We start from the raw sequence: 26,285 nt of genomic DNA on the forward strand, positions 1-26,285 counted from the left end.
TGCCCTATGCCTTACCATTTCCACAGATTTCCATACCATTTACCTCTACATACACAGACACCTGTGAAAGGGGCTTCCCACTTAATTACTGTACGTAGGTTTGACCCCAGCTTGCACATCACAGACCTACTAAGCTGCTATTCTTCCTGATTTCATACCTCATTTTATAAGCAAAGCCCAGTTGTAGTAGTGTCCACACTATCATGCCTCTTCTCTGCTCCCTCACTATTCTCACTCTTTCCAGATCATCATTCAAGAGCATACACCAGCCCATTTACAGAAACTACAAACAAGGCTCGTTAGCTGTGTGACACCTGTTGCAATACATGGATCTTTTTAAACAGTAGGTTTGTACTGAATACTAGTCAAGCAGCTATGAACAAACTTAAACATAGGGACATGAAAAATATAAAACCCTCAATTTCAAACAAGACATTAAACAGTCATTTAATGCATTCTAACAATTTTATTAAGGGCTAAGAACAACAAGCTGAGAAAGCAGAGATTAAAATTTGCTTTACCTGAACCTTGGTTAAAGAATGGCCCTCCATTCACTTGGCTCTGAATGCTGGCCTGTGATGTGACAGAAGGAGGGCGTCTGTACGGTAGGGAGCCTCCTATGGTTGTTGTGGGGTGTCGTGACACTGGTCTGTTCATACTGTAGAACTGAGCAGGATGAGCTAAAAACACATAAATCAGTTATGGAACCTTCAAACAGTAAAAACACAGTACAATGGATGCAAAACAGTATGATTACAGCTTTAGATGTAAACAATTAAAAATACTCAGTTGTGGTGCTAGCACATACACAAAATAATCCTACATTAATACTCCTTTACATCAACTATTTAAGAGGCAAAAAGGTATTCAAAACTGCAGCAAAACTGAAAGTGTACAAACAGTGACAAAACAGAGATGAATGCAAGTAATGCAGACAAAGCACTTAAGACTAAACTTCAAAGGAATTTGGCATATAAAAAGTAAAAGGGACATGCATTTAAAAAAAATACTAGATACTTAATGTACAATAAAAACGATCTTAATCACACACAGGGAGAAATTAATTGAGCCATAGTCGTATTGCCCTATTTTGCATGCATGATAAAGCACTCCATGTGCATGCATTAAACAGTTCTGTTATTTTACTTGGCATTGAGAGATAAAGCCCTCATTATGATCCAAGAGACCAGAGTTCAATTAACAGCTTGGATGCTTGCTGTAAACACCCGTGGGGTTGGTGAGCGGAGAAAGATCTTCACTCACTTGCCTTTGTTCAGGATACGGGGTGGGACACATGCCTAAGAGCAGATAAGGTGCACTAATTTCCCAAATGGAGGGTGGCAAAACATGCATAGTGTTTGTTCAAGGGGTGGGGTTGTTTGCTGGCTATGCCACTTATAGATGTGAACAGCAGCCCAGAGCTAAGACAAAATTATTCTTCCCACCTGGAGAAAGCTTAATGAACAAGGATGGAGAGTTGAGACTGATGTAAAACCCCTATTTCACACTGCCACTTCTGACACCTGACTCACACCCTAAAGAGAATCAAATGGGCTGAAGTGCTCTCACCTGTAAGGGAGTGAACAACTTAATAGGGTGTTTTGGGGGGATGATTGAAGATAAAGGGGTGAAAGGGGCCAAAAAAATGAAGACAAAGAAAATTCTAATGCATTATTAAAGTGGATACAGCACATCAGGCTAATGCCATGGTCCTCCAGATATGCATTAACAATGTGTAATAAACTCAAGTGCATCCATCACTAACGTAAAAAAAATCCATCCAGGAAGGGTGAAAGTATAGTCGTGTAAGATCTTACTACAACAGTAGATAAGATGCCCTCTGCACTGTTGCAGTACTCTTACAATAGGGATCACCTGCCAAAGACGTCCCAATGTCTGGCTAGTATACTAAAGTCTTTAAATTGCTTTAAGGTATGCCGTACGTCACACACATGCTCCCCACACATAGCATAGGGCATAAAGGTGACGTCTAGATGTACCATCCTCAGAAATGAAAGCCTCATTAGGGACACCAGCCCACAAAAACAGAGGCAACCAGTACATCCAGAAGACAAAAAAACTAGAGAGGAGGTGGCAGGGAGTGAATACTTAAACAGTGAAGAGAAGGACTTCTACCATTATGGTAAGATCTTACACAACTATACTTAGTCCTTCCATTTCATCATCTAATATGATTTATGCTTTATTATTGGAAGTTACTATGGCATGCTAGCATTTTGTCTGCACCAAGTTGTTTTTAGTATAATAGTATGGTCTATTTACATAGCTGCACCTTGTTCACTAATGTTATTCATGTAATTGTGTTGTGTGTAGGCAGCTCATACTGGTGTCTAATTATTTCTATATAATTGTGCTGTTATTGGAGTATAGAATCACATTAGAAAACCACGACAGAGTGCTGCTCGCTATATTTTTATCTGTGACTGCATAATTGTCTGAGGTTTCTTCTAAGATGTTTTTCCAACTGGCTCAGTATCTGCATATACCAGTAGTTGGTTCAAGACATATTTCCCTGCATACAGTAGCTATTTGCTCAGTTTGTTTTTTGTAATGTTTATAATATATCTTTACCATCTCAAAAGTGCTTACTCCTCTCTGTACTCTTCTTTTCTAGACCTAACACCACTCTTAAGTATTCAACTGCGGTACCACCTTTATCATTCTTATAAGAAAAGCACAGTCTGGGTCTGAACTGTCTGGAAACAGCTAAAGTTAAGAGTATGTGTCTACTTGTTTGAGCCAATATTCATTTTCCCCTGGAGAGCACTCTGCTTTGGCTTGTAAGCAACCCCCCACCCTACACACACACACACACACACACACACACACACACACACACACCTTCCACTTTCTCTCTTATTCCCTTCTGTTAGCAAATAGTATCCATAACTGATCAATACTGTGTGTTTATTAATTTAAACTGAGACCACATTAGCCTACTGATACAAGGCTATCCTGTTTTTCCACCTGAGAAATGGTTAAGAAATGACTTGCAGTTTCAGAGCAGTCCTTGGTCAATTTTGATTGTTTCTTAAACACAAACTTGTCTTTGCTTTAACTCATTAGAAGCAGTACAAAGAACTGAATGCTCACACCCTTGTTCTCCCCTCCCCCTTCCCTGTTTATTACCTTAAGACAATCCCAAAGTTAATAAATATTACCTGTGGCAGGCACCATTTTTTAAACTACAACCACCCTTGTCACTATCATATGTTCATTTATCAGCTAACTCTGTTACCTGATTGTTTCCAGCTCCCTCATAAGAGCAACTAACAGGGTCTCTACTTGCTTCGTTCCCCATCCTGTCCCCTATTCCCTCCCACCTTTATTACACTCACAAACCCCTCCCATCTTTCCAATAGCCAACCACAGTGCTAACCCAACACTACCTCCTCCATCTTCCCACTACTATCACACCTCCTCAACTAACATGTAGAAGCATACCTTACCTATGCTCACTGCATGCACTCTCCTTGCATATCTTACATCCAACCAAAGCTCAGTCATTCCCCCACTCAACCACTACCACTGTACTACTCACACCACCACTCATGTCTCACCCTCACTCAGCTCCCCTCCCACCAACTCAAGAACCATCCCTATGTACCCCCCACATATTCTACCAACTATATTACTCAAACATAAAACATCTCTACAACTTAACATAGTAACCCTCCCACCATATCTATTACCCACAGAGCACAATCAAAGTTTCCCTTATAAACAAACACATTCAAAAACTGAGAAAACTAATAACCTCATGCATATCAAAACTAGCCCTAAGTGGAGACATCCACCCCAACCCTGGCCCTACCATCTCCAACCCCAATCCTCATAATCACACTAGAAACCACAACTTCTCCCATATTACAGCCAATAGAAAGCCAAGTGACTTCCTTCTACTAAGCCTAAATATTAAAAGTATATCCAACAAAGTCCATGAACTCCATGCCACCATAGACTTGTACTCCCCAGATACAGTCATCCCGGCAGAAACCAGGCTAAAACCTCTCATTACCAGTGAGCAAATACTCCCTACAGGTGATGGCATACTAAGAGTAGACCGGCTAAACAAGAAATGAGGCGGTGTAGCTATAATATTTAAACAGCATCTAAACAGCCAGATCTTAAAATCATCAACTCCACAAATAGGCAATCAAGAAATAATATATACCAACCTCAAAATAAACCAAAACAAAACCATCAACATAATTGGATGCTACTTCCCACCTGGCCAAAACATCCCTCCACTAGAAACCTCCTCAGCTGGTCTACCCACCATCTCCCCCAAGAAACTATTATTTTAGGCAATTTCAATATTGACTGGCAATCCTGTTCTGGCAACCATCTAACCCATCATGTAAACCTTCATGGCTTCACCCAACTAGTCCAGTCATCAACCAGGATAAATAAAAACTCCAGCAAGCACACTACCCTGAACTGGATACTAGTCAGTAAGAGTCCCCAGTCATACATAACAGGCTGCTTATCAGATAGCCTCAGTGATCACTCCCCAACATTCCTACTCAAAAAATACCTATACCAAGCTAAATCTATCATCTACTGTCAAATACGTAAAAAACTAAACTTTAACCCACTCACATTCATCTCATCCCTCAAAGAATGTAACTGGCATCCTCTAAAGTACCTCAAGTCTTGATGACGCAGTTGAATTTTTTAATACTACCTTCCTGAGCATCCTTAATTACCATGCCCCCATAAGACTTTCTAGAACCAAAGCACAACCCTCCCCATGGCTACAGAAAACCACTAAGTCAGAAATGAAAAACAGGGATAAAGCCTGGGAGCTCTGGCGCAAAACTAAAACCCCCTCAACTAGACAGAAATTCCTAGATCTACGCAATAGTCAAAAAGCTAATAAAACAGGACAAACTTCCAATACTACCAGTCTGCCCTAGACTCCTCCCAAGACAGCCCCAAACAATTCTGGTCCTCCATAAACTACATCCTCCACCCAGGTAAAGTCAGTACCCCTCCCCTCCTAACATCCCTCACTCCTCAGAAAATATTGCTAGCTCATTCAACACACACTTCACAGAAACCATACCATCACTAGCTAAACAACACAGCCCACCTCCCCTCCAACCCACACCTTCAACTATTAATCTCCCCACTGCCTTCTCTTTTTCTCCTATACCTACCTTCAACATAAAAAAACTCTTAACTAAACTTAAGCCCACCAAATTAGCAGCAGACAACCTCCCAAGTGAATACCTACAAATCGCAGCTGATGCTCTGGCCTACCCAGTATCCATCTTGATTAACCAATCTCTGTCAGAAAGTTACGTTCCCACACTGTGGAAAGTATCGCATATAATTCCCCTCCACAGAACTAACCAATTACCGCCCCACAGCTATTCTCTTAGCTATTCTCTTCTCCACTCTCCAAAATACTAGAGAGATGCATACACTCTCAGGTCTCAGACTACCTCCTTACTAACAACCTCCTTTCCAATACTCAGCACGGTTTCCGACTAAACCATAGCATCACCACTGCCTTACTCTCCTTTACTAACACTATCCTTCAGCATAAAAACAATGGCTCTCTCTCCTCTGCTACTTTCCTAGACCTATCTAAAGCATTTGACATGGTCCCACACAAACAACTTATCTCTGTCCTCAATAATCTATCCTTCTCTCAGTCACCAACTGGTTTCAGAGTTACCTGTCTGACCGCCAACAATCCAGTGTATGGCAGAATGACATCTCCCAACTACCTGTCTCCATAGAGGTGCCCAAGGATCCATCCTTGGACCTCTACTCTTCTCTGTTTTCACCAATAATCTAGAATCTGCCACCAAACATGGCACACTCATACAATACACAGATGACTCAACCATCATCTGCTCAGCCCAGTCCCTACCCAAACTGCAAAAAGTCACACAAGAAGCCTTTTCCTCTGTTGAAACTTGGTTATCCGATGCCCAATTAATACTCAACCCAAATAAAACTAAACTACTCATCTTCCAACCCACCAAACATACTCAAAACAACTCTCACTTTAACATTACAGCAAACGACAACACCACTATATACCCAACTGAACACACCAAATTGCTAGGAGTGGAAATAGACAAACTAAAATTTGACATTCACATATCCATGACCATAAAAATGTCCACAAAAAACTAGGAGCGTTATACAGAAATGAGCAACTTCTCACCAAAGCAGCAAAGATTTCAACAGCAAATTCTCACCTTATCTCCGCCCTACTTTATGCCTCTCCAATATATACCAACCTAAGGTAATGCGATCTAAACAAGCTAGAGACCTGCTACAACAAAATTGCCAAATTCGCCACAGGGGCATCCTACTGTAGTCACCACTGTCTCTCACTTGCTGAATTGGGCTGGCTTGAACTCCCTCACCTCCTTCAATGGTATCAACTCTCACTCGCCCACAAACTAGTAAATCATCCACTAAATGTCCCACCCTCCAGAATCTACTCCAACCCTATCGCACCACCAGATCACCAAGATCCAGCAACAAAAAACACTTGCAGATCACTAAAGCCAATAACTCTGCTGGTGAAGCACTATTCTCTTGCACCATAGCCAAATTATAGAACTCCCTCCCACCGACAATTACCTCAGTACCATCATGCACCCACTTCAAAACTTTACTAAAAGCGCACCTAAAAACATGATGGCTATGCCCTTGCAACTCCCACTCTAAAATCATCCACCCCATTCAACCACTACCTTTCTTTCCACTCCATTAACTACCTTGATTATAGCAAGCTCAGATGCTCATAAGCCTAGTACTTATTATACAGCAGGAACTTCTTATTGTAACATTTGTTAATGTCCGTTATGTACTTCACAGATAAAGATTCTAGTTGTCTACTGATGTACTATGTTCTTCATCTGTAAATATGTTGTAAGGAATTGCTATATTATATAGTTAATCGCTATGTAATCCAATGTAACTACTGTCTGTTTATTTTAACTGTGGAGCTTTTCTCCCCGGGCCTCCGCTGAAAATGGACCTACGTCCAGTCGGACACTCCCGGTCAACAAATGTAAATACATTTCACTGTTGCATTCCTTACAAAAGGGAGACCGTAAAAGCTCAGGGGGGAAGGAGAAAGATGGACCAGCATAGCTCTCTAGCAACCCATGAGGAATGGTGCTAGCACAGCCAGCTCTATCTCTGGATATCACATCCAAGTTATAGTGCTTGGTAAATGTATGCACAGAAGTCCAGGTAGCTGCTTAAAGACAAAAGTTAGCATCCAAACCCTCGGAAAAAGCACCAGACATCATCACAACCCTAGCAAAATGAGGCATAACAGAAGAAAGGCACTTGCCATGAAAAGCATAACAGAAAGAAATGGCTTTGGAAATCCAAGAAGAAATAGTTTCCTTGGAAACGGCCAATCCTAAGGATCTAGGATGAAAGGAAACAAAGAGCTGAACAGATTTATGAAGACAGACTGTCACCAAGGCCCTGGATGAGGGAAAGTCAGTATATAAAGCTTACTTTGACTTGGCCAAGTCCTTTGACACAATCCTCCACTCTAGCATCATTGAAAAGCTAACAGCTTGGTGTTAATCCCCATCTAGCCAGATGGGTGGTCAACTGGCTCACAGGACCCAGAAGGTCAAATTAGGTGCTGTCACCTCCAACAGCAGACCTGTCACTAGTTGTATTCCCCAGGGATCTGCCCTGGGACCCCTACTGTTTGGCATATACTTCTCAAGAGGTCCAGGCAAAGACAAAGGGTCTGCAGCTGACCAAGTCTGCAGATGACTAAGTTGGGTGCTGTCATTGACACCCCAGTTGATCTTAACATACTGCAGGAGGGTCTCAGCTACAAATGACTAGTGCCAAAGTCATGGCCTTAAGTTAAATGCACAAAAATGTATTATCATACCATTCGGCAAAAACACGGCCCCTACTGATAAGCACATCAACGGCAATGCCCTAAGCACATGGCCTGTGGGGAGAGACCTGGGCACTCAGGTTGACAACAATCTCACATTTGACCATCATTTGGCGGCAGTGGTCAAAAAAGCCTTTTACATGGTTCATTTCACAAGTAAAGGGATTGCATCCAGAAAAAAGGAGGTTATTACCTCTTTGTACTCCTCCCTTATTAGACCTATAACTGAGTATAGTGCCCAGTTTGGTATATACTTTTCCAAACATCTGCACTAACAGGAAAGGTCACAGAAATACCTCACAAAGAGAATCCATGGCCTCCAACACCTATCCTATGCGGACAGGCTTAAATCACTATCACTCTACTCGGTAACATACTCGGAGATGATCTGTGTCTTGTCTACAAGGGAATGTCAGACCCTGCCCTACTGCAGATGATCCGTATCCTTAAGTCTAACTCCTGGAGCATTACCAGCTCAATAGGCCTAAATCTAATATGCGACAACAAAACCTGTTGGAGAGTCAGGTTGGTCTTCCAGAGGCTGTCCCGCCTCTGGAATTCTTCCCATACATGTCAGAATACTTCACTGACCCTCTTCAAATGCAATCTTGATGAGTGGATGGGAAACCATAAATTTGGCCCAGGGGTTCCACCTTTGTCCCTCATTGACAGGGGCAACAGATGCTGACTGAGGTTTTTTTTTTGGGGGGGTAAACTCTTGGCTAGGTTTGCAAGGGCCCTAGGGCCATTAGCTTAGTAAACTCCTATGATCCTTATCCAAATAAAATCTGAGCTGTCTATGCACATCCAAACTGTGTAGCACCTTCTGACCAACAGATTGTGGAGAAGGGAAATAAAGTGAGCAATTGAATCAACTGATTAAGAGACGACTCATTTACCACTCTGGGCATAAAAGAAGAATTAGTATGAAGGGACACCCTGTCCATATGGAACACTAAAAAAGGAGGACAAGCCATAAGGGTTTGACGTTCAGACACCCATCTGGCAGAAGTAAGGGCTAAGAAAAGTACAGTCTTCCAAGAACAATGCTGTAAGGAAGATGAAGCTGCAGGCTCAAAAGGCGCCGGGGTCAATTTTTCTAAAACGAAACTAAGATCCCAGGGAGGAGGGACAGGCTTTCAGGGAGGCTTAACATGAACACGCTTTTAAGAAACTGCTTAGCCTCAACTCTGGAAGCTAAAGGAGGTGATAAAGGCAGATAAGCAGAAATAGCCAAGTAATAGAAGAATAAATTAACCCAGCACTGAACAATTAACACAGAAGACAGAACCAAAGGAACATCCACAGAAAGTGGATCCAGGTTAAGAGGATGACCCCAAACCTCTTCCATTTATACAAGTAAGTTCTCGTACTTCTGGGCTTTCTGGGCACTGCAGGACCTTAAGCACATCCTCAGATAACAGGTGTATGTATGGAATCAAAATCCTACCACCCACTATCAGTTGAAGAGTGAAGAGGTGAGGAATGATGAAAGATCCCTTGCTTTGTGTGAGTAGATCCACCCTGTGAGGTAACTTGCAATGACTGCCCTTAGCTAAATGTAGAAGAGGGAACCAATGCTGTCTGGGTCAAAATGGAGTCACCAGCAAGATTTTCGGTTTGTTCTGCTGAATTCTGAGCAGAACATTTTGAATGAGAGGAAAGGGAGGAGGGCACGGCCTACAGAAACATCCCCTTCCATAAGAAAGATAGAGCATCCGCCTTCCAAGACAGATGATGTGGGACTCTGGCACAAAAATGAGAAAGTTGTCTGTTCAGAGGGGAGGTAAAAAGATCCAGTTGAGGAGACTGCCACCGATGGCCCAAGACCAGTAACACATTCCGTGAAGCATACATTCGTGGGGTTGAGTCACTGACTGGCTTAGTGCATCCGCAACAAGGTTTTGGTTGGATGAGATGCAAACCACTTGAAGAGTAACATGGTACTGAACTGCCAAATCGCATGCCATGAGAGCTAGTCTACAAAGAAGGTATGACTTTGCCCCCCCCAACTTGTTGACATAACAAAGGACTGTGGTGGTGTTGTAAACACTTTCAGAAGGCCTGGATGAAAGAGAAGATGAAAAGCCTGCAGAGCTAAAATAAGAGCACTCATTTCATTTATGTTGAAGTAGGTTTGGCATTCCTCTTTTTACTGGTAAGGTGTGGAAGTGAAACCTGTAGCCTTGGTCTATAGTTTGCAAAATCCACTTGTCTCTTGTGATATAGTGCCAGTTTTTTGAAAATAAGGCTAATTTTCCGCCTAAGGGTGCTGCTATTTGTTCCCTGGTAGGCGGTGTGAGGGTTAAGTCACTGTGATTGTCCTGTTGCAGTGGTAGTGGTTGTATCTGTGCCTCGTTGGTTATTGCCTTGCCACTGGCGTCCCCTGTAGGCACCTCCTCTGGATTGATTTCTGCCTCTGGAACGCCTATTCCTGCCTCTCTGAGTTTTAGAGGAGTCTGGAAAGGACCAATTTTTGGAAGGCCAGTTCCTGCTAAACCTTGGGGGCTGAAACTGTAGGAAATCGTTAACTGTTTGTACAGATTTTGCCTTCTCTTCCATTTTCTTCATTACTTGTTGGGCAGGAGAACCAAATAGACTGACCTTATCCATAGGTGCATCTAATAGCTTTGCTTTAACATGATCCGGCAAGACCTGTTCTTTCAACCATGCATGCCTTCTTATAACTGTGCCAGTCATGGCTGATCTAAATGAAGCCTCCAGTGCATCATAGCCACATTTTAAAGAATGGTTACTAACCTGCTGAATGTTATTCACCATTTCTAGAACATATTTCTTATCTAAGGAATCATCAGAGGACAGTTTCTTAGTTAACTGATCAAGCATAAACTCTTGGTATTGGATCATATGAAACTGACAGTTTAAAGCTCTAGCTGAGAGAGTAGCAGAGGTGTATACTGTTTTACCCCATCTCTCTAAGGACCTGGATTCCCTTTCAGAAGGGAGAGGGTTTTTCGCTGAGGTCGAAGCTACTGTCTTGGGTCCCTGGGAGATAGTCTCAGGATCTGCAAAAGGAGCCTTGTATAAGTGGTGATGAGTGTCCGGTACCCTGTAAAACCTATCGGGCTTAGCAGGGGCTGGAGGTAAAGTATCAGGAGCAGTGCAAACATCATTAAATGCATCATCCACAACAGGAAGAACTGGAGGTATAGCTAAGGGCCTATGTTGTGCTAAGTGTAAAAAGGTCCTAAGCCTTTTTCTTGAATCTGAGAAATCTTGTCCCTGCCATTGGGATTGCTCTCTCATGGCATGTAAGGTTTCCCCAAAGGAAAATTCCTCTGGTGGAGAGGCAGAAGGAATAGATTCTTCAGCATCGGAATCTTCATAAGTAGAAAAAGGAGCCTCAGGATGGTCTGTATCATCAGAAGAGTCATATGAGGACACTGGCTCAGGGGGCTCTGCTCTAGGTCTCTTTTCTGGAGGTTGAGAGGCCCTGTCTGGGTGAGATTGGGATCCCCTTATTAAAGAGATGAGATCCTCTGCCAGAGTAAGCATTTGGGAACTGGAACTGGGCCTGTGAGAGGGGGGCTTAACAGGCACAGACTTAGCAGTTTTGGCTGCTTTAGCCCTGGCAAAGGCCTTTATGGACATGGCTGCAGGAGGCCTAGCAGCACCATGTGCTGGGGTAGAGACATCCAAAGGGATGGTGTCCGATAATTCTGGAGAAACCACATTAGTAGGCAAAACTTCAGAGGCCGATTCAACTAGGGTAGAAGGGGCCTCAGTAGTAGTCATGGATTCGGCTGTAGATTGACCTGTTTGCTCGGTTTCGGCCGAAACAGAGACACTCGCGGTTTGCTTAACCATGGTTTCGGCCAAAACCGTGGACCGCGAGTGTCGGTCCTTTCTGCGTTTAACAATTTGAGTAGTCGGAGGATCCGACGGCATAATGTACGCAAAATCTGAGCCGAAAAACTGTTCAGCAAACTCCGACCGACGCCTAAGCGTTACGGTTGAAGGAAGCACAGGCTAAACAAGCTGCTACGTTGTGGTCTGGGCCTAAACAAGGTAAGCAGTAAGAGTGGAAATCTTTATGAGGTATTTGTTTCCCACAAGTTAAACAGTTATTCACTTTTTCTGACATCGGCTGAGGCAAGAAAGAGTCCCCAACGGGTACTTAGCTTTTAGAAGTCTTGGTAGTATTCGGTAGTAGCAATCTCTGGATCTGACCGACCGGCACTTGCGAACAGCTTCTGCTTCGGGCGCCACGCGGCAAGAAAGACTGAGGAAAATGTCGTCGGCTGATGCCTTTATACCCGAAGACCAGCAGAGATGACGTCGGGTGAAGTGCGACACCAGCCGAGGCCAGACCCAGACTTTGGAATCCGGCCGACCGAAGGGCTGCCTGACGACAGGACAACCCATTTGTAAGGACTGCAGATGCATCCTTGAAGAACATTACATTCCGTGAAACATACATTCGTGGGGTTGAGTCACTGACTGGCTTAGTGCATCCGCCACAAGGTTTTGGTTGGATGAGATGCAAACCACTTGAAGAGTAACATGGTACTGAACTGCCAAATCGCATGCCATGAGAGCTAGTCTACAAAGAAGGTATGACTCCCCCCCCCCCCCCCCAACTTGTTGACATAACAAAGGACTGTGGTGGTGTTGTAAACACTTTCAGAAGGCCTGGATGAAAGAGAAGATGAAAAACCTGCAGAGCTAAAATAAGAGCACTCATTTCATTTATGTTGATGTGCTCTTTTCTTTGTGAAAGCGACCATAGGCTGCACCTTCTTTGATGCAAAAGACCCCCATCAGCCTATGTCAGAGGCATCTATGAACAACTCTTTAGTAAGCTGGGGCAGATAAAGAGGAAGTCCTAGATTCAGAGAAAATTGCTGAATCCACCAAAGGAGCTTGGATTTTAGGCATGGGAGAATAGGGATCACAATTCCAGAGAGTGAGCATGCTGTATCCAAACTGATTTTAGGTACCAATGAAAATTCCTCATGTGGTGTTTAGCAAGGAGCAGCATAGGTACTGTGGACGCCATAAACCCTAGAAGTCTCAGAAACTCCTTGGCTGTAATGGAAGCAAGAGGCAGAAGACTTTCGAAGTAGGAAATGAGGGACAGAATTTTTTCTGGGGGATGAAAATAAGGTCTACTCTGAACCTGCACCTGAGTAAGATGTGATACAGTGACAGGGAAAGAAATGAGTTTTTGAAATTTATGGTGAATCCCAGACATTGAAGGAGAGAAATGGCAAAGTGCAGATTTTGAATAAACTGTTCTGTTTTTGAAGCCAGAAAGATAGTCTGGGTTTGGGTATAACTGAATTCCCTTGACCTTGAGGAAAGCAGTTACAGTTGCCAAGCACATTGTGAATACCTTTGGGGCAGCAGAATGTCCAAAGGACAAGGCAGAGAAAGTACAGTTGTGTACACTTACCATAAATGTAGATGTTTGAGTGTACTCAGAGATGCAGTCATCACACTTGGGTTATCTGCCTGCAGGTAAGCCCTCAGTAGGCCCGAATACCACAGTCTTGGGATCTCTGCATCGGATGCTGTCGCCTCTTCCATGACATCAGGTCGTCAGGGGTATAAAACATGCAGCTGACACCATTACATCAGTTTTTCTTGCCCCAGATGTCAGGAGCCCCCAAAACAGTAAGCACTTACATAGTGTGGAACACCTCCAGTAAAAAGAAAATACCATAACCATAAGATATGGCCAAAAAGAGGATAGGTAGAAAGTCTAGAAAAGTCAGGCGGCTGGAGGGAGGGTAACCAGGAATGCAACAGTGAATACACTCGAACATCTACATTTATGGTAAGTGTACACAACTGTAATAGGTTCATGTTTCATTGTTGCAGTAATTACACTTGGGTTGATTCCCAAAGCTGAGTAAGGGTGGAGGCAGTCAAGAAGTATTAGGGCTGGCTAGCAGGCCTTGTAAGACTGCTGTGGCAAATCGAGCTCTGGATTTAGAAAAGACAGGTAAGTGATAATGCTTGGTGAAGGTGTGTACACAACTCAAGGTTGCAGCTTCCAGGATGTCCCCTGGTAAGGACTCCCTTGAGAAATGCTGCAGAGATGCTCACTGACTCTCTTCAAGAGGAATCTTGATGAGTGGATGGGAGATCGTAGGTTTACCCCGGGTATTACTTCTGTCTCACTGTTAGAGAGAGGCACAGTATACTAACCTCGAAAAAGGGCATAGCAAAATTAATTTAAAATGGGTGGCGAAAGCCAAACACACTCTGGCTAGGCTTATAAATGCCCTAGGGCAGATAGCCTAGTATGAACCTATGAAGAAGTTGAGGTGGCCCTAGTGGAATGAGTTCTGATCCCCTTTGGGGTAGGTTTTCCATGGTGTTTGTAGCACAAATGGATGCAGTGTGCTATCCATTTGGAAATGGTTTGTTTTGACATGGCCTTGCCCTCTGTCCCTGTAGCAAAGCTGACTAGCAGCTGGTCAAATTTTCTGAAAGGCTTAGTCCTGTCAAGGTAGAAAGTACAGTTTTGTACCTACCATAAATGTAGATGTCCGAACTGGATAGCATCTGCAGTCATAACAAGTGGGTTGTCCTGTCGTCAGGCAGCCCTGCAGTCGGCCGGATTCCAAAGTCGGGTCCGCTCGCTGATGTCGCACTCCACCCGACGTCATCTCTGTTGGTCTTCGGGTATAAAAGCATCAGCCGACGCCATTTTCCTCAGTGTTTCTTGCCCCAGATGCCAGTAGCCCTCTTGTAGGCTAAAATTTGGATAGATGCCAATGTTTCCAAATAGATAGAGGTAAACACAACAATAAGCATATATGTACATATATACAAACAAATACACCATAAAAGACTCCCAACAGCTAGCTATTAGGAGGGTAAACACCCTAGGAGTACCACAGAGGGAAGGAGGGAGGGTAATTCTGACTGCAGATGCTATCCAGTTCGGACATCTACATTTATGGTAGGTACAAAACTGTACTATGTCCTTCATGGATGCATCTGCAGTCATAACAAGTGGGTAGAATACCATAGCCAACTAGGGAGGAGGATAAAAGTAGATTATGGTGTGTTTAGGATCCCTTGCAGTACAGCAGTGGCAAACCCTGCTCGGGATCTGGAATATAGAGGCAAATTATAATGCTTGGCAAATGTATGCACGGAGGTCCAAGTAGCCGCCTCAATAATGTCTTTGGTTGCCACTCCTCGTAAGAAGGCTGTGGTAGTGGCGGTTGCCCTTGTAGAATGAGGTCTTATGTTCTGTGGAATTGGTTTTCCATGGAAGGAGTAACAGTATCGTATGCAATTTCCTATCCATTTGGAGATTGTCTGTTTGAAATAGCTTTTCCTTCCCTTCCTGTTGCATAGGCTACAAAAGTTGGTCAGTCTTTCTGCTATTTTGTTCTGTCCAAGTAGTAGCGTAGCTGTCTATGTACATCCAAGGTATGCAGTATTCTTTCCCTCTGTTTTGTGGGTTGGGAAAGAAGGTAGGTAGGTGGATTGCCTGGTTTAAAGATACTCTGGATACCACCTTTGGCATAAATGTAGGATTAGTCCTCATGGACACTCTATCTTGGTGGAAGATTAGGAAGGGTTGCACTGCCATTAAGGCCTGTAGTTCTGAAACCCTCCTTGCTGAAGTAATTGCCAGTAGGAAAGCAGTTTTCCATGACAGGTGTTGTAGGTCTGCTGTTGCTGCTGGTTCAAAGGGTGATAGTGTCAACTTTTCTAGCACAAAGTTTAAATCCCAAGCTGGTAATGGTGGTTTCCTTGGAGGTTTTACATTCTTGATTCCTCTGAGGAACTGTCTGAGCAAAGGGTGCGAAAAAACAGGTGGATCAAAGCTGTATTCTGCTGAAATAGCTGATGCATGTATCTTGATGGAGGAGTAGGACAGGCCTGAATGAAGAAGTTCGCCAGATACTCCAGAATGTTAGGCATATCTATGTTTGACACATCTTTTCCTCTTTCGTACTCCAAATGACAAACCTTTTCCATTTTCCAGCATAGTTCCTTCTTGTTGAAGGTCTGCGTGCTTCAAGAATAATGTCTTTAACTCTTTGGGAAAGTTCTGGATTAGCTGCTGCTATGTGATGTTCCATGCAGTCAGTTGCAGCGTTTTAGGTTTGGATGTATGATGCTGTAGTTGTTCTGAGTTAACATCAAAGGCATCAGGGTATTGGCCACATATTGTTCCGAGACATGCTCTTCAGTAGTGGGTACCAGTGTTGTCTTGGCCAGTTTGGGGCTATCAGGATTATCCTTGGACGTTCTTCCTTGATTTTTAGTAGTACCTTGTGTATCAAAGGAAGAGGTGGGAATGCATATGCTGTTAGGCCTTTCCAGTTGAAGGAGAGTGAGTCCACTTTCCATGCTAGTGGGTGGAATGTCCTTGTGCAGAATTTTTGAGCTGGTGATTGAGAGGTGATGCGAATAGGTCTATCTGTGGCATTCCCCATTTCTTTGAGATGGTCTTGAAGATGTCCGGTGCAGCTTCCATTCGTGGGCATCCGGTGGTTCTGCTTAATGTGTCTGCTAGAGTATTGTCTTTCCCGTACAAATATTGCCTGTAACTGAATGTTGTAGCTGAGTGCCAGGGTCCACAGCTCCAAGGTCATTCTGCATAGGGGTATGAATGAGTGCCTCCCTGTTTGTTGATGTACCACATGACTGTGGTGTTGTCTGTCCTTATCATCAACTGGCCCTCCTTGAGGAATGGTTTGAACTTTTGGATTGCCAGTTTTACTGCCAGCATTTCTTTTAGATTGATGTGCAGGTGAAGTTGATCCTGTGTCCACAATCCTTGCACGCATTTGTCCAGCATGTGGGCCCCCCATCCTAGGTCTGAAGCGGCTGTTGTGATGGTCTGGCTTGGTTGACATCTGCGAAAGGGTAGGCCTGGGTTTGACTGGCATGCCTGAGCCCACCATAGGAACTCCTGTTTTAAGCATGGAATTAGTGGGATTTCTGTTTCTAGACTGTGTCTGTGTTGGGACCATAAATTCTTTAGGTACCACTGTAGTTTCCTCATATGTAGTCTGGCAAATGGGACCAAGATTATGCATGATGCCATGAAGCCCAAGGCCTGCAGAAATTTTCTTGCTGTTAACTTGTTCAGTTTTGTTAGTGCCAAGAAGTAAAGAGGAAGTTCTTTTGTTTTTCTGTAGTCAGGAATGCCATTTGTTGTACTGTGTCCAATTCCGCCCAAGAATGTCCTTGTTTGGGATGGTATCAGCCTTGACTTTTGTAAATTGACTGTGTATCCCAGTCCTTGTAGCAAGTAAATGACCCTTTGTAAATCTGTTGTCAGCTTGCTTTTGTTGTCCCCTTGTAGCAGGCAGTCGTCCAGGTATGGGTAAATTTGAATTCCCTGTAGTCTGCAATGGGCGATTACTGATGCCAGGCATTTTGTGAATACTCTGGGCAGTAGATAAGCCAAAGGGCAATGCTGAGAATTGATAGTGCTCTGATCCTGCAAGAAATCTGAGGTATCTTCTGCAGATTGGTCGAATGGGGACGTGCAGGTATGCCTCCTTGAGATCTAGAGTTACCAGCCAAGACTCCTTGCCCAGCATGGGAAGAAGTTGCTGTAGGGTCAGCATTTTGAATTTTGGGACAATGATGTATGTATTTAAGGTGGACAGGTCGAGAATTGGTCTCCAACTTTTTTCCTTTCTTGGAACTAGGAATAGTCTCGATAGAACCCCTTTCCTTGTTCTGCTGTTGGCACTCTTTCCACAGCTCTCATGTTTGCTAACTCCATTATCTGGCGTGAGCCTCTGTTTTTGATTTGGAGGTAGATTTGGCATTCCTCTTTTACTGGTAAAGTGTGGAAGTGAAACCGTAACCTGGATCTATGGTTTGTAAAATCCACTTGTCTGTTGTTATGTAGTGCCAGTTCGTTGAAAATAAGGTTAACTTTCCGCCTAGAGGAGCTGTTATTTGTTCCTGGTAGGCGGAGTTAGGATTAAGTCACTGTGGTTGTGCTGATGTAGTGGCCGTGGCTGTGTCTGTGCCTCTGTTGTTACCTTGCCACTGTCGCCTCTGTAGGCACCTCCTCTGGATTGGTTTCTGCCTCTGGAACGCCTATTCCTGCCCCTTTGAAATTTTGTGGAGTCAGGAAAGGACCAATTTTGGCAGGCCAGTTCCTGCTAAACCTTGGGGTTGGACCTGCAAGAAATCTTTAACAGTTTGAACAGATTTTGCCTTTTCTTCCATTTTCTTCATAACCTGCTGGGCAGGTGTACCAAACAAACTTGTCTTGTCCATAGGAGCATCTAGCAACTTAGCTTTAACATGATCCGTAAGGCTTGTTCCTTTAGCCATGCATGCCTTCTTATCACTGTGCCTGTCATGGCTGATCTAAATGAAGCCTCCAGTGCATCATATAGCCACATTTTAAGGAATGGTTGCTAACCTGTTGTATGTTATTTACCATCTCTAATACATATTTCTTATCAAGAGATTCATCAGTGGTTAGTTTTTAGTTAACTGATCAAGCATAAACTCTTGGTATTGTATCATGTGAAACTGACAGTTTAAAGCTCTAGCTGAGAGAGTAGCTGAAGTGTAGACCTTTTTACCCCATCTGTCTAATGACCTTGCTTCCCTTTCAGAAGGAATAGGGTTTTAGCTGTGGTCGCTGCCACCGCCTTGGGACCCTGGGATATAGTTTCTGGGTCTGCAAGTGGGGCCTTGTAAAGGTGGTGATGAGTATCTGGCACCCTGTAAAATCTGTCTGGTTTGGCAGGGGCTGGGGTAAAGAATCTGGAGCGGAGCAAACATCATTGAAAGCATCATCCACCACAGAGAGAACAGGAGGTATAGCTAAGGGCCTGTGCTGTGGGAGGTGCAGAAAGGTCCTAAGTCTTTTTCTGGAGTCTGAAAAATCCTGTTGCTGCCATTGGAACTGTTCTCGCATGGCATGCAAGGTTTCCAAAGGAGAATTCTTCTGGTGGGGAAGCAGCTGGAATGGATTCTTCAGCATCAGAATCTTCAAAATTGGAGAAGGGAGCCTCTGGCTGGTCAGTTATGTCTGATTCATTATCAGAATCATCAGAAGACACTGGCTCAGGGGGCTCTGCCCTAGGTCTCTTGTCTGGGGGCTGAGAGGCCCTGTCTGGGTGAGATTGGGATCCTCTAATTAAAGAAATTAAATCTTCTGCCAAAGAAAGCATTTGAGAACTAGAAGAGGGCCTGGATGTGGGGGGTTTAACAGGCACTGATTTAGTAGTCTTGGCTGCTTTAGCCCTGGCAAAGGCCTTAATGGACATGGCTGCTGGAGGCCTAGCAGCACCACGTGCTGGGGTAGAGACATCCAAGGATGGTGTCTGATAAGTCAACCACCGTAGTGGGTAAAATTTCTGAGGTCGATTCAAGAGTTGTAGCAGGGCCTCAGTTGTAAGAATAGGTTCAGCTGTACTTTGATCAGTTTTCTCGGTTTCGGCGAAACCGAGACACTCGCGGTTTGCTTAACCGTGGTTTCGGCCGAAACCGCTGGACCGCGAGTGTCTGTCTTTATCTTTGCGTTTTTGAAGATTGGGTAGTCGGAGGGTCCGACGGCATAATGTACGCAAAATCAGTACCGAAAAACTGTTCAAACTCCGACCGACGCCTAAGCGCCGTCGGTTGAAAGAGGCACAGGCGAACAGGCTGCTACGCCGTGGGCTGGGCCTAAACAAGGCAGACAGTAAGAGTGGAAATCTTTATGAGGTATTTGTTTCCCACAGGTTAAACAATTGTTAACTTTTTCTGACATCGGCTGAGGCAAGAAAGAGTCCCCAACGGGTACTTAGCTTTAGAAGTCTTCGAGTAGTATTCGGTAGAAGTAATCTCTGGATCCGACCGACCGCACTTGCGAACAGCTTCTGCTTCGCACGCGGCAAGAAAGACTGAGGAAAATGGCGTCGGCTGATGCTTTTATACCCGAAGACCAACAGAGATGACGTCGGGTGGAGTGCGACATCAGCCGCAGCCGGACCCAGACTTTGGAATCCGGCCGACTGCAGGGCTGCCTGACGACAGGACAACCCACTTGTTATGACTGCAGATGCATCCATGAAGGACATCCTGAGCTGTCTGTGGACGTTCAAGGAGTGCAGGATCCTCTCCCCTTTATTCTGAGGATTAGGGAAAAAGGTTGCTAAATGGATGGATTGGTTTAAAGCTACACTGGATACCACCTTGGGCATAAATGATGGGTTAGTCCTGAGGGAGACCCTGTCAGCATGGAAAATAATAAAGGGTTCCACAGCCATTAGTGCCTGTAGCTCAGACACTCATCTTGCTGAAGTGATGGCTAGAAGTAAGACGGTTTTCCAAGAGAGGAGTTTTAACTCTGCTGTAGCAGCAGGTTCAAAAGGGGGAAGCGTGAGCTTCTCTAGTACAAAGTTAAGGTCCCAGGCAGGGGTGGGAGCTCTCCTTGGGGGTCTTAAATTGTTAGCTCCCTCAGGAACTGTTTGATCAGAGGGTGAGAAAAGAGAGGTGGCTCAGTGCTGTAATGAATCTTAATTGATGAGAAGGATAGGCCTTTGTGGAGAAGCTCTGCTAGGTAATCTAGGATTTGAAGTAAGGAGGATACGGCTGTGTCCTTTCCTAGAGACTGGCTCCAAGAACAGTATATTTTCCTCTTTTCTGAATAGGATTTCCTAGTACTAGGCCTTCTGGCCTCAAGGATAACGTCCAGCACCTGTCTGCTGAGGGTTGCTGGTGGTGTGCACAGGGAATAAGCCAGGCTGCAAGGTTCAGTGTTTGCAGCTGGGGATGCAAAATCTGTCCCTCTTGCTGGGACAGCAGGGAGGGGGGGCTGATGTAGGTGCCAGGTTTGCACTGCTGTCAGAATGCGTAGAAGTGGATACCAGTGCTGGCGTGGCCAGTCTGGTTAAATAAGGATTGTCCTTGGTCTGTCCTGCTTGATCTTGAGTAGTACTTTTGAGAGGAGGGGCAGAGGGGGAAAGGCATAAATTGAGAGGTTTTCCCATGTAAAGGATAGGGCATCCACTTGCCATGCTTGGCTGTAGGGAGTTCTGGTGCAAAATTTGCTCAATTTATGGTTTTGGGGGGAGACAAAGAGGTCCACCTCTGGTGTTCCCCACCCGTTGATTAGAAGTTTGAATGAGTTGAGTTCCAGTTTCCACTCGTGTGGTCCAGTCGATTCCTGCTTAAGTCGTCTGCCAGTGAATTTTGCTTGCCTGGCAGGAACTGAGCTTGCAGGTGCACTTGGTTGCTCAAGGCTGTGTTCCACAGGGCCACGGCTAACCTGTAGAGTGGGTATGAATGAGTTCCCCCCTACTTGTTTCTGTACCACATAACTGTGGTGCTGTCTGTTTTTATCAAGAGTTGTCCTGGAAGGATAAGGTATTTGAAGGCTGTACAGCTAACATTTCTTTTTGATGGATGTGCAGGTGAATTTGCCCTGGGCTCCATTTGCCTTGAATGCATTTGCCTGCCATGTGAGCCCCCCATGCATAGTCTGATGAGTCTGTTGTCAGAGTTTGGGCGGCGAGGGTTTGAGTGAAAGGAAGTCCATTGTTGTGGTTGAAAGCCTCTGCCCACCAAAGGAAATCTGCCCTTAGACATGGAAGGATAGGAATCAGTGTTTCCAAGTCCTGAAAATGTTGACACCAGAGACTTAAGTACCACTGAAGTTTCCTCATATGCAGTCTTGTATACGGAATTAGTAGAATCCATAAGGCCATGAACCCTGGGCTTGCAGTACTTTTCTTGCAGATAGCTGGGTTTTGGTGGCCATTAGTTTGAAGTAGTTTGTCAAATGAATCTGTTTTCTGGAGTGAGGAATGCCATCTAGGAAGTTGTGTTCAACCTTGTTGCCAGGAATTCAATATTTTGGCTGGGCGCCAGATGTGATTTCTTTTCGTTGATGGTGTACCCCAGAGAAGTCAGAAGACTCTTTACAAATGCCAGGTGCTAAAGTAGCAATTTCTTACTGTATGAATCAGGCAATCATCCAAGTATGGGTAAATGTAAATATTTCTCTGCCTGCAGTTTGCAACGGCTGGAGCCAGGCACTTTGTGAATACCATGGTACCATGGGTGCAGTAAATAAGCCAAAGGGAAGTGCAGATAACTGATAGTGCATAGAGCCTGCCCTGAAATGTACATATTTCCTGCAAGATTCCCTTATGGGGATGTGCAGATAAGCTTCTTTTAGTCTAGGGTGACTAGCCAAGAGTCCTTGGCTAGTATAGGAAGCAGTTGTTGTAGTGTAAGTATTTTGAATTTTGGGACCGCCAGGAAGGTGTTGAGAATGGACAGATCCAGGATAGGGCACCGTGAGCTCGCTTTTCTGGGCACGAGGAACAACCTGGAGTAGAAACCCTGCCCCCTTTGCTCTACTGGAACAGGTTGAATAGCCCTGATACTGAGAAGAGAAAGTACTTGCTTTTGAGCCTCTGCTCACTGGTTAGGAGAAAGGTCTGGCAACCCGCTTGGGGTTGGCAGTGACTAAGTAGAATCTGAATCCCTGGGATACAATGTTTAGGATCCATCGGTCTTGAGTAATGGACATACAATTTTTGGCATGCAGGGAGAGTTTTCCTCCTAGGGGTGCAAGTACTTGGGCATGGCTGGGAAGGATGATAGACAAGTCATTGGTAACTTTCCATAAGGGGGTGGCTTACCACTCCCTGTTTTTGAGGTGGGAGCACTCCATTGTTTAGATCTCTGCAACCCCCGAGACTGTAGTCTTGGTGGCATGTTGCCCCGAGGGTTTCGGCTGAGAAGGCTTGAAAGGGACTGGAAAGAACCATGCCTAATTAATGTAGGTGGCTGTACCTGTAAGAAATCTAACAGTTTGCATAGATTTAGCGTTTTCCTCCATCTTTTTAAGAACTTCTACTTGTGCCAAACGTTCCTGGTTTAATGGAGCATCTAGTAATTTAGCACTGACATGGTCTGGCAAGATTTGTTTCTTCAGCCAAGCATGCCTTCCAGGAGAGACCCAGTTACAGCAGCCCTGCAAGATGCTTCTAAGGCATCAAAACCACACTGCAAAGTATGTTTACTAACTTGGTTTGCAGAATGCATTAACTCTTGTAAATCTTTATTTTCTGCACAATCTGGAAGCAACAACATTTTCTGTTAAATAATTCCAGAATATGCTGCTGGTACTTCAACATATGAAACTGGCAATTTAAAGCCCTTCTGGCAAGAGTTGCAGAGGTGTATACCTTCTTACCCCCATCTGTCTAAAGCTCTAGAATTCCTGTTCAAAGGGGTAGGGTTTTTGGTTGTAGTAGCCTCAATACCTTTAGGTCCCAGGGAAATAGTCTCTGGATCCACAGTGGGATTCTTAAAGAGAAATTCGTGTGAGTCAGGTACTCTATAATAACTGTTAGGCTTTCAAGGAGCAAGTGGTAAAGTATCAGGAGTATGACTGGATTCCATGAAGACATCATCTTTTTTGGACTCTGGGTAGTCCTGGCATTCCCAGCTCTAAGGTATGCAAAGTTTCACCACAAGAAAAGTCCTCTGGAGGGGAGGCAGAGGGAATGGAATCCTCTGCATCTGAATCCTCATATGAAATAAGGGAATGCCCTGGTAATTAGTCATCGGACTCAATCTGTACAATTAGAAAAAAATCAATCCTTTGTCTTTTATAGGGGGAAGGCTGGCTTCCCCTAATTAAAAGTTATAAGGTCTTCAGCCATTCTAAGCATTTGTTTCTGTGGCATGGGAGCTTGAGCATGGCTTTGGTTGTCTGTTTTCTAGGCATAGTGCAAACTCTGGGCCTGAGAAACTTGGTAGTTTTAGTGAGAAACGAAGTAGACTGTTTAATATGAACATCAGAAGGTCAGAATACACCCTCAGAAGCTGGTGCCTGCACAGTGGCTCTGGACCCATCCAAGGCAGAGACATCAGCAGGTTCCATAGTTGAAGCATCGCGTGGCATACATAACTCCGAATGAGTCTCAGCAGAGGCCTGTGAATCTGTAGTAGCAGTTATCAGGGGCTGCGAAAGCTCCTCACTGATTACCGGACTGATGAGTAGCTTAACGGAAGCGCTGTCAGCAGATTTGGACCTATGTGGTCTGTCTCTGTCTTTATTCTTACATTTTTTCAGAAGATCGGTAGTTGGATGGCTTATGGAAACAATTTCGGAATACGTAGAAGGAGAGCAAAAGAATTTAGCAACAAAGATAGCCCGACAAAGTACAGTTGTGTACACTTATCATAAATGTAGATGTTAGAGTGTATTCACTGTTGCAGTCATTACATTTGGGTAATCTGCTGGCAGGTTGCCCTCAGTCGGCCTGATTAAAGTCTTGGATCCTGCATCGGTTGCTGTCCCTTCTTCCATGACGTCAGGTCGTCAGGGGTATAAAACATGCAGCCGACTCCATTACATCAGTTTTTTTTGCCCCAGATGTCAGGTGCCCCCCAAATGGGGAGCAAATAAAATTAAAAACACAAAAAAATATACCTCCAGTCCCAAAGCAAATACACCAAAAGGGCTTTTAAGCATTGTGAGAAAGTAGAGGTATAGCCAGAGAAAAATAGGGGGCTGGAGGGAGGGTAACCAGGACTGCAACAGTGAATACACTCGAACATCTACCTTTATGGTAAGTGTACACAACTGCACTATGTTCGGGTTTCACTGTTGCAGTCATTACATTTGGGTAGATTCCCAAACTATGGTTGGGTGGAGGGAATTATACAGCATAAGGACCAGCTATAAGGCCCTGCAGGACAGCAGTGGCAAAGCCAGCTCTGGATTTAGAGAAAAGTGGTTAATGGTAATGTTTGATGAACGCATGAACTGAGCTCCAGGTAGCAGCTTCTAGAATGTCCCTGGTAGGAACACCTCTGAGAAAGGCTGTAGATGCAGCCCTGGTGGAATGGGATCTGATCCCCTGGGGGATAGTTTTTCCATGGTGCATATAGCAGAAACAAATACAATGGCTTATCCATTTGGAAATGGTTTGCTTTGAAATAGGCTTTCCCTCTGCCCCTGCAGTAAATGCTACCAGCAGTTCAGATTTTCTTTGAGATTTTGTCCTGTTTAAGTAAAATCTAAGTTGTCTGTATACATCCAATGAATGCAGAATCCGTTCCCCCCTTGTTCTGTGGATTGGGAGAGAAAGTTGGCAAATGAATGGTCTGATTAAGAGCCACACTGGATACCACCTTAGGCATGAAGGATGGATTGGTCCGGAGAGATACCCTGTCAGCATGAAAAATGATGAAAGGCTCCACTGCCACAAGAGCCTGTAATTCAGAAATCCTAGCTGAAGTGACTGCTAAAAGGAAAGCTGTTTTTCAGGAGAGAAATTTTAAGTCTACAGTAGCAGCTGGCTCGAAAGGAGGGAAAGTGAGTTTCTCCAATAAAAAACTGAGGTCCCAGGCAGGGGTTGGAGCTCTCCTGGGTGGTCTTAAGTTTTTGGCCCCTCTGAGATACTGCTTTAGCAGAGGATGAGAGAAGAGGGGAGGTTCTGTGTTGTAATGACCTGAAATAGCTGAGGCATGGATTTTTATGGAAGAAAAGGACAGGCCCTTGTGAAGCATCTCAGTTAAGTATTCTAAAATCTGAGGAATGTTGGGCACTGCTGTGCTTATCTCTTGAGATGGATTCCAGGCACAGAATCTTTTCCATTTGTCAGCATAAGATTTTCTAGTACTAGGCCTTCTCGTCTCCAAAATGACATCCATCACAGGTTTGCTGAGGGATGCTAAGGGTGAATTTAGGTGATTAGCCATGTTGCCAAATTCAAAGTTTGGAGCTGTGAGTGCAGAATGTGGTTGTTCTGCTGAGACAGTAAGTAAGGTGTCTTGAGGCAGGTGCCATGGTGGAAGGTGTGACATTGCGCAAGACTGGGTACCACTGTTGGCAAGGCAGTCTGGAGCAATCAAAATAATTTTTGGTTTGTCCTGTTTGACTTTTAGTAGAACTTTGGAGAGCAGATGCAGAGGGGGAAAGGGCAAAGACTGATAGTTTTTTTCCAGCTGAAGGATAGGGCATCCACTTTCCAGGCTTTTTTTCTGATGAGTTCTTGTGCAAACTTTGTCCACCTGACAGTTCTGGGGTGAGGCAAAAAGATCTATGTCTGGGCTCTCCCATTTGCGTGTCAACATGTTGAAAATCCGTGGTTCCAGTTTCCATTTGTGTGGGTCCATGAGATTTCTGCTTAGTTCGTCTGCCAGAGTATTCAGCTTTCCTGGCAGGAACTGAGCTTTTAGTTGTACTTGATAGGTCAAGGCAGTGTTCCACAATGCCATGGCTAGTCTGCAAAGGGGGTAGGAGTGTGTACTCCCCTGCTTATGTACCACATAACCGTGGTGGTGTCTGTCTATCATTAATTGTCCTGGATGAAGGTAGTCCTTGAAGTCTGTCAGTGCATTCTGTACAGCTAGCATTTCTTTTTGATTGATA

The 26,285-nt window shown here is 44.4% G+C and overlaps 1 protein-coding gene across 1 annotated transcript in view; it reads right to left on the reverse strand.

Moving 5' to 3' along the window:
- Positions 1-336: 336 nt before the first annotated feature.
- LOC122792715 (abl interactor 2-like) overlaps positions 337-26,285 on the reverse strand; it is an 852,815-nt gene continuing 826,866 nt past the window's right edge. Inside the window, exons 8-9 of the mRNA XM_044060299.1 lie at positions 522-680; positions 337-416 (exon numbers count right to left, since the gene is read on the reverse strand). Of these exons, the coding sequence (XP_043916234.1) occupies positions 337-416; positions 522-680 (239 nt within the window). The remainder of the gene's footprint in view (positions 417-521; positions 681-26,285) is intronic.

The sequence above is a fragment of the Protopterus annectens genome, chromosome 2.part0 (genome assembly GCF_019279795.1).
Source record: "Protopterus annectens isolate FY-2018-M chromosome 2.part0, PAN1.0, whole genome shotgun sequence".
NCBI lineage: Eukaryota > Metazoa > Chordata > Ceratodontiformes > Protopteridae > Protopterus > Protopterus annectens.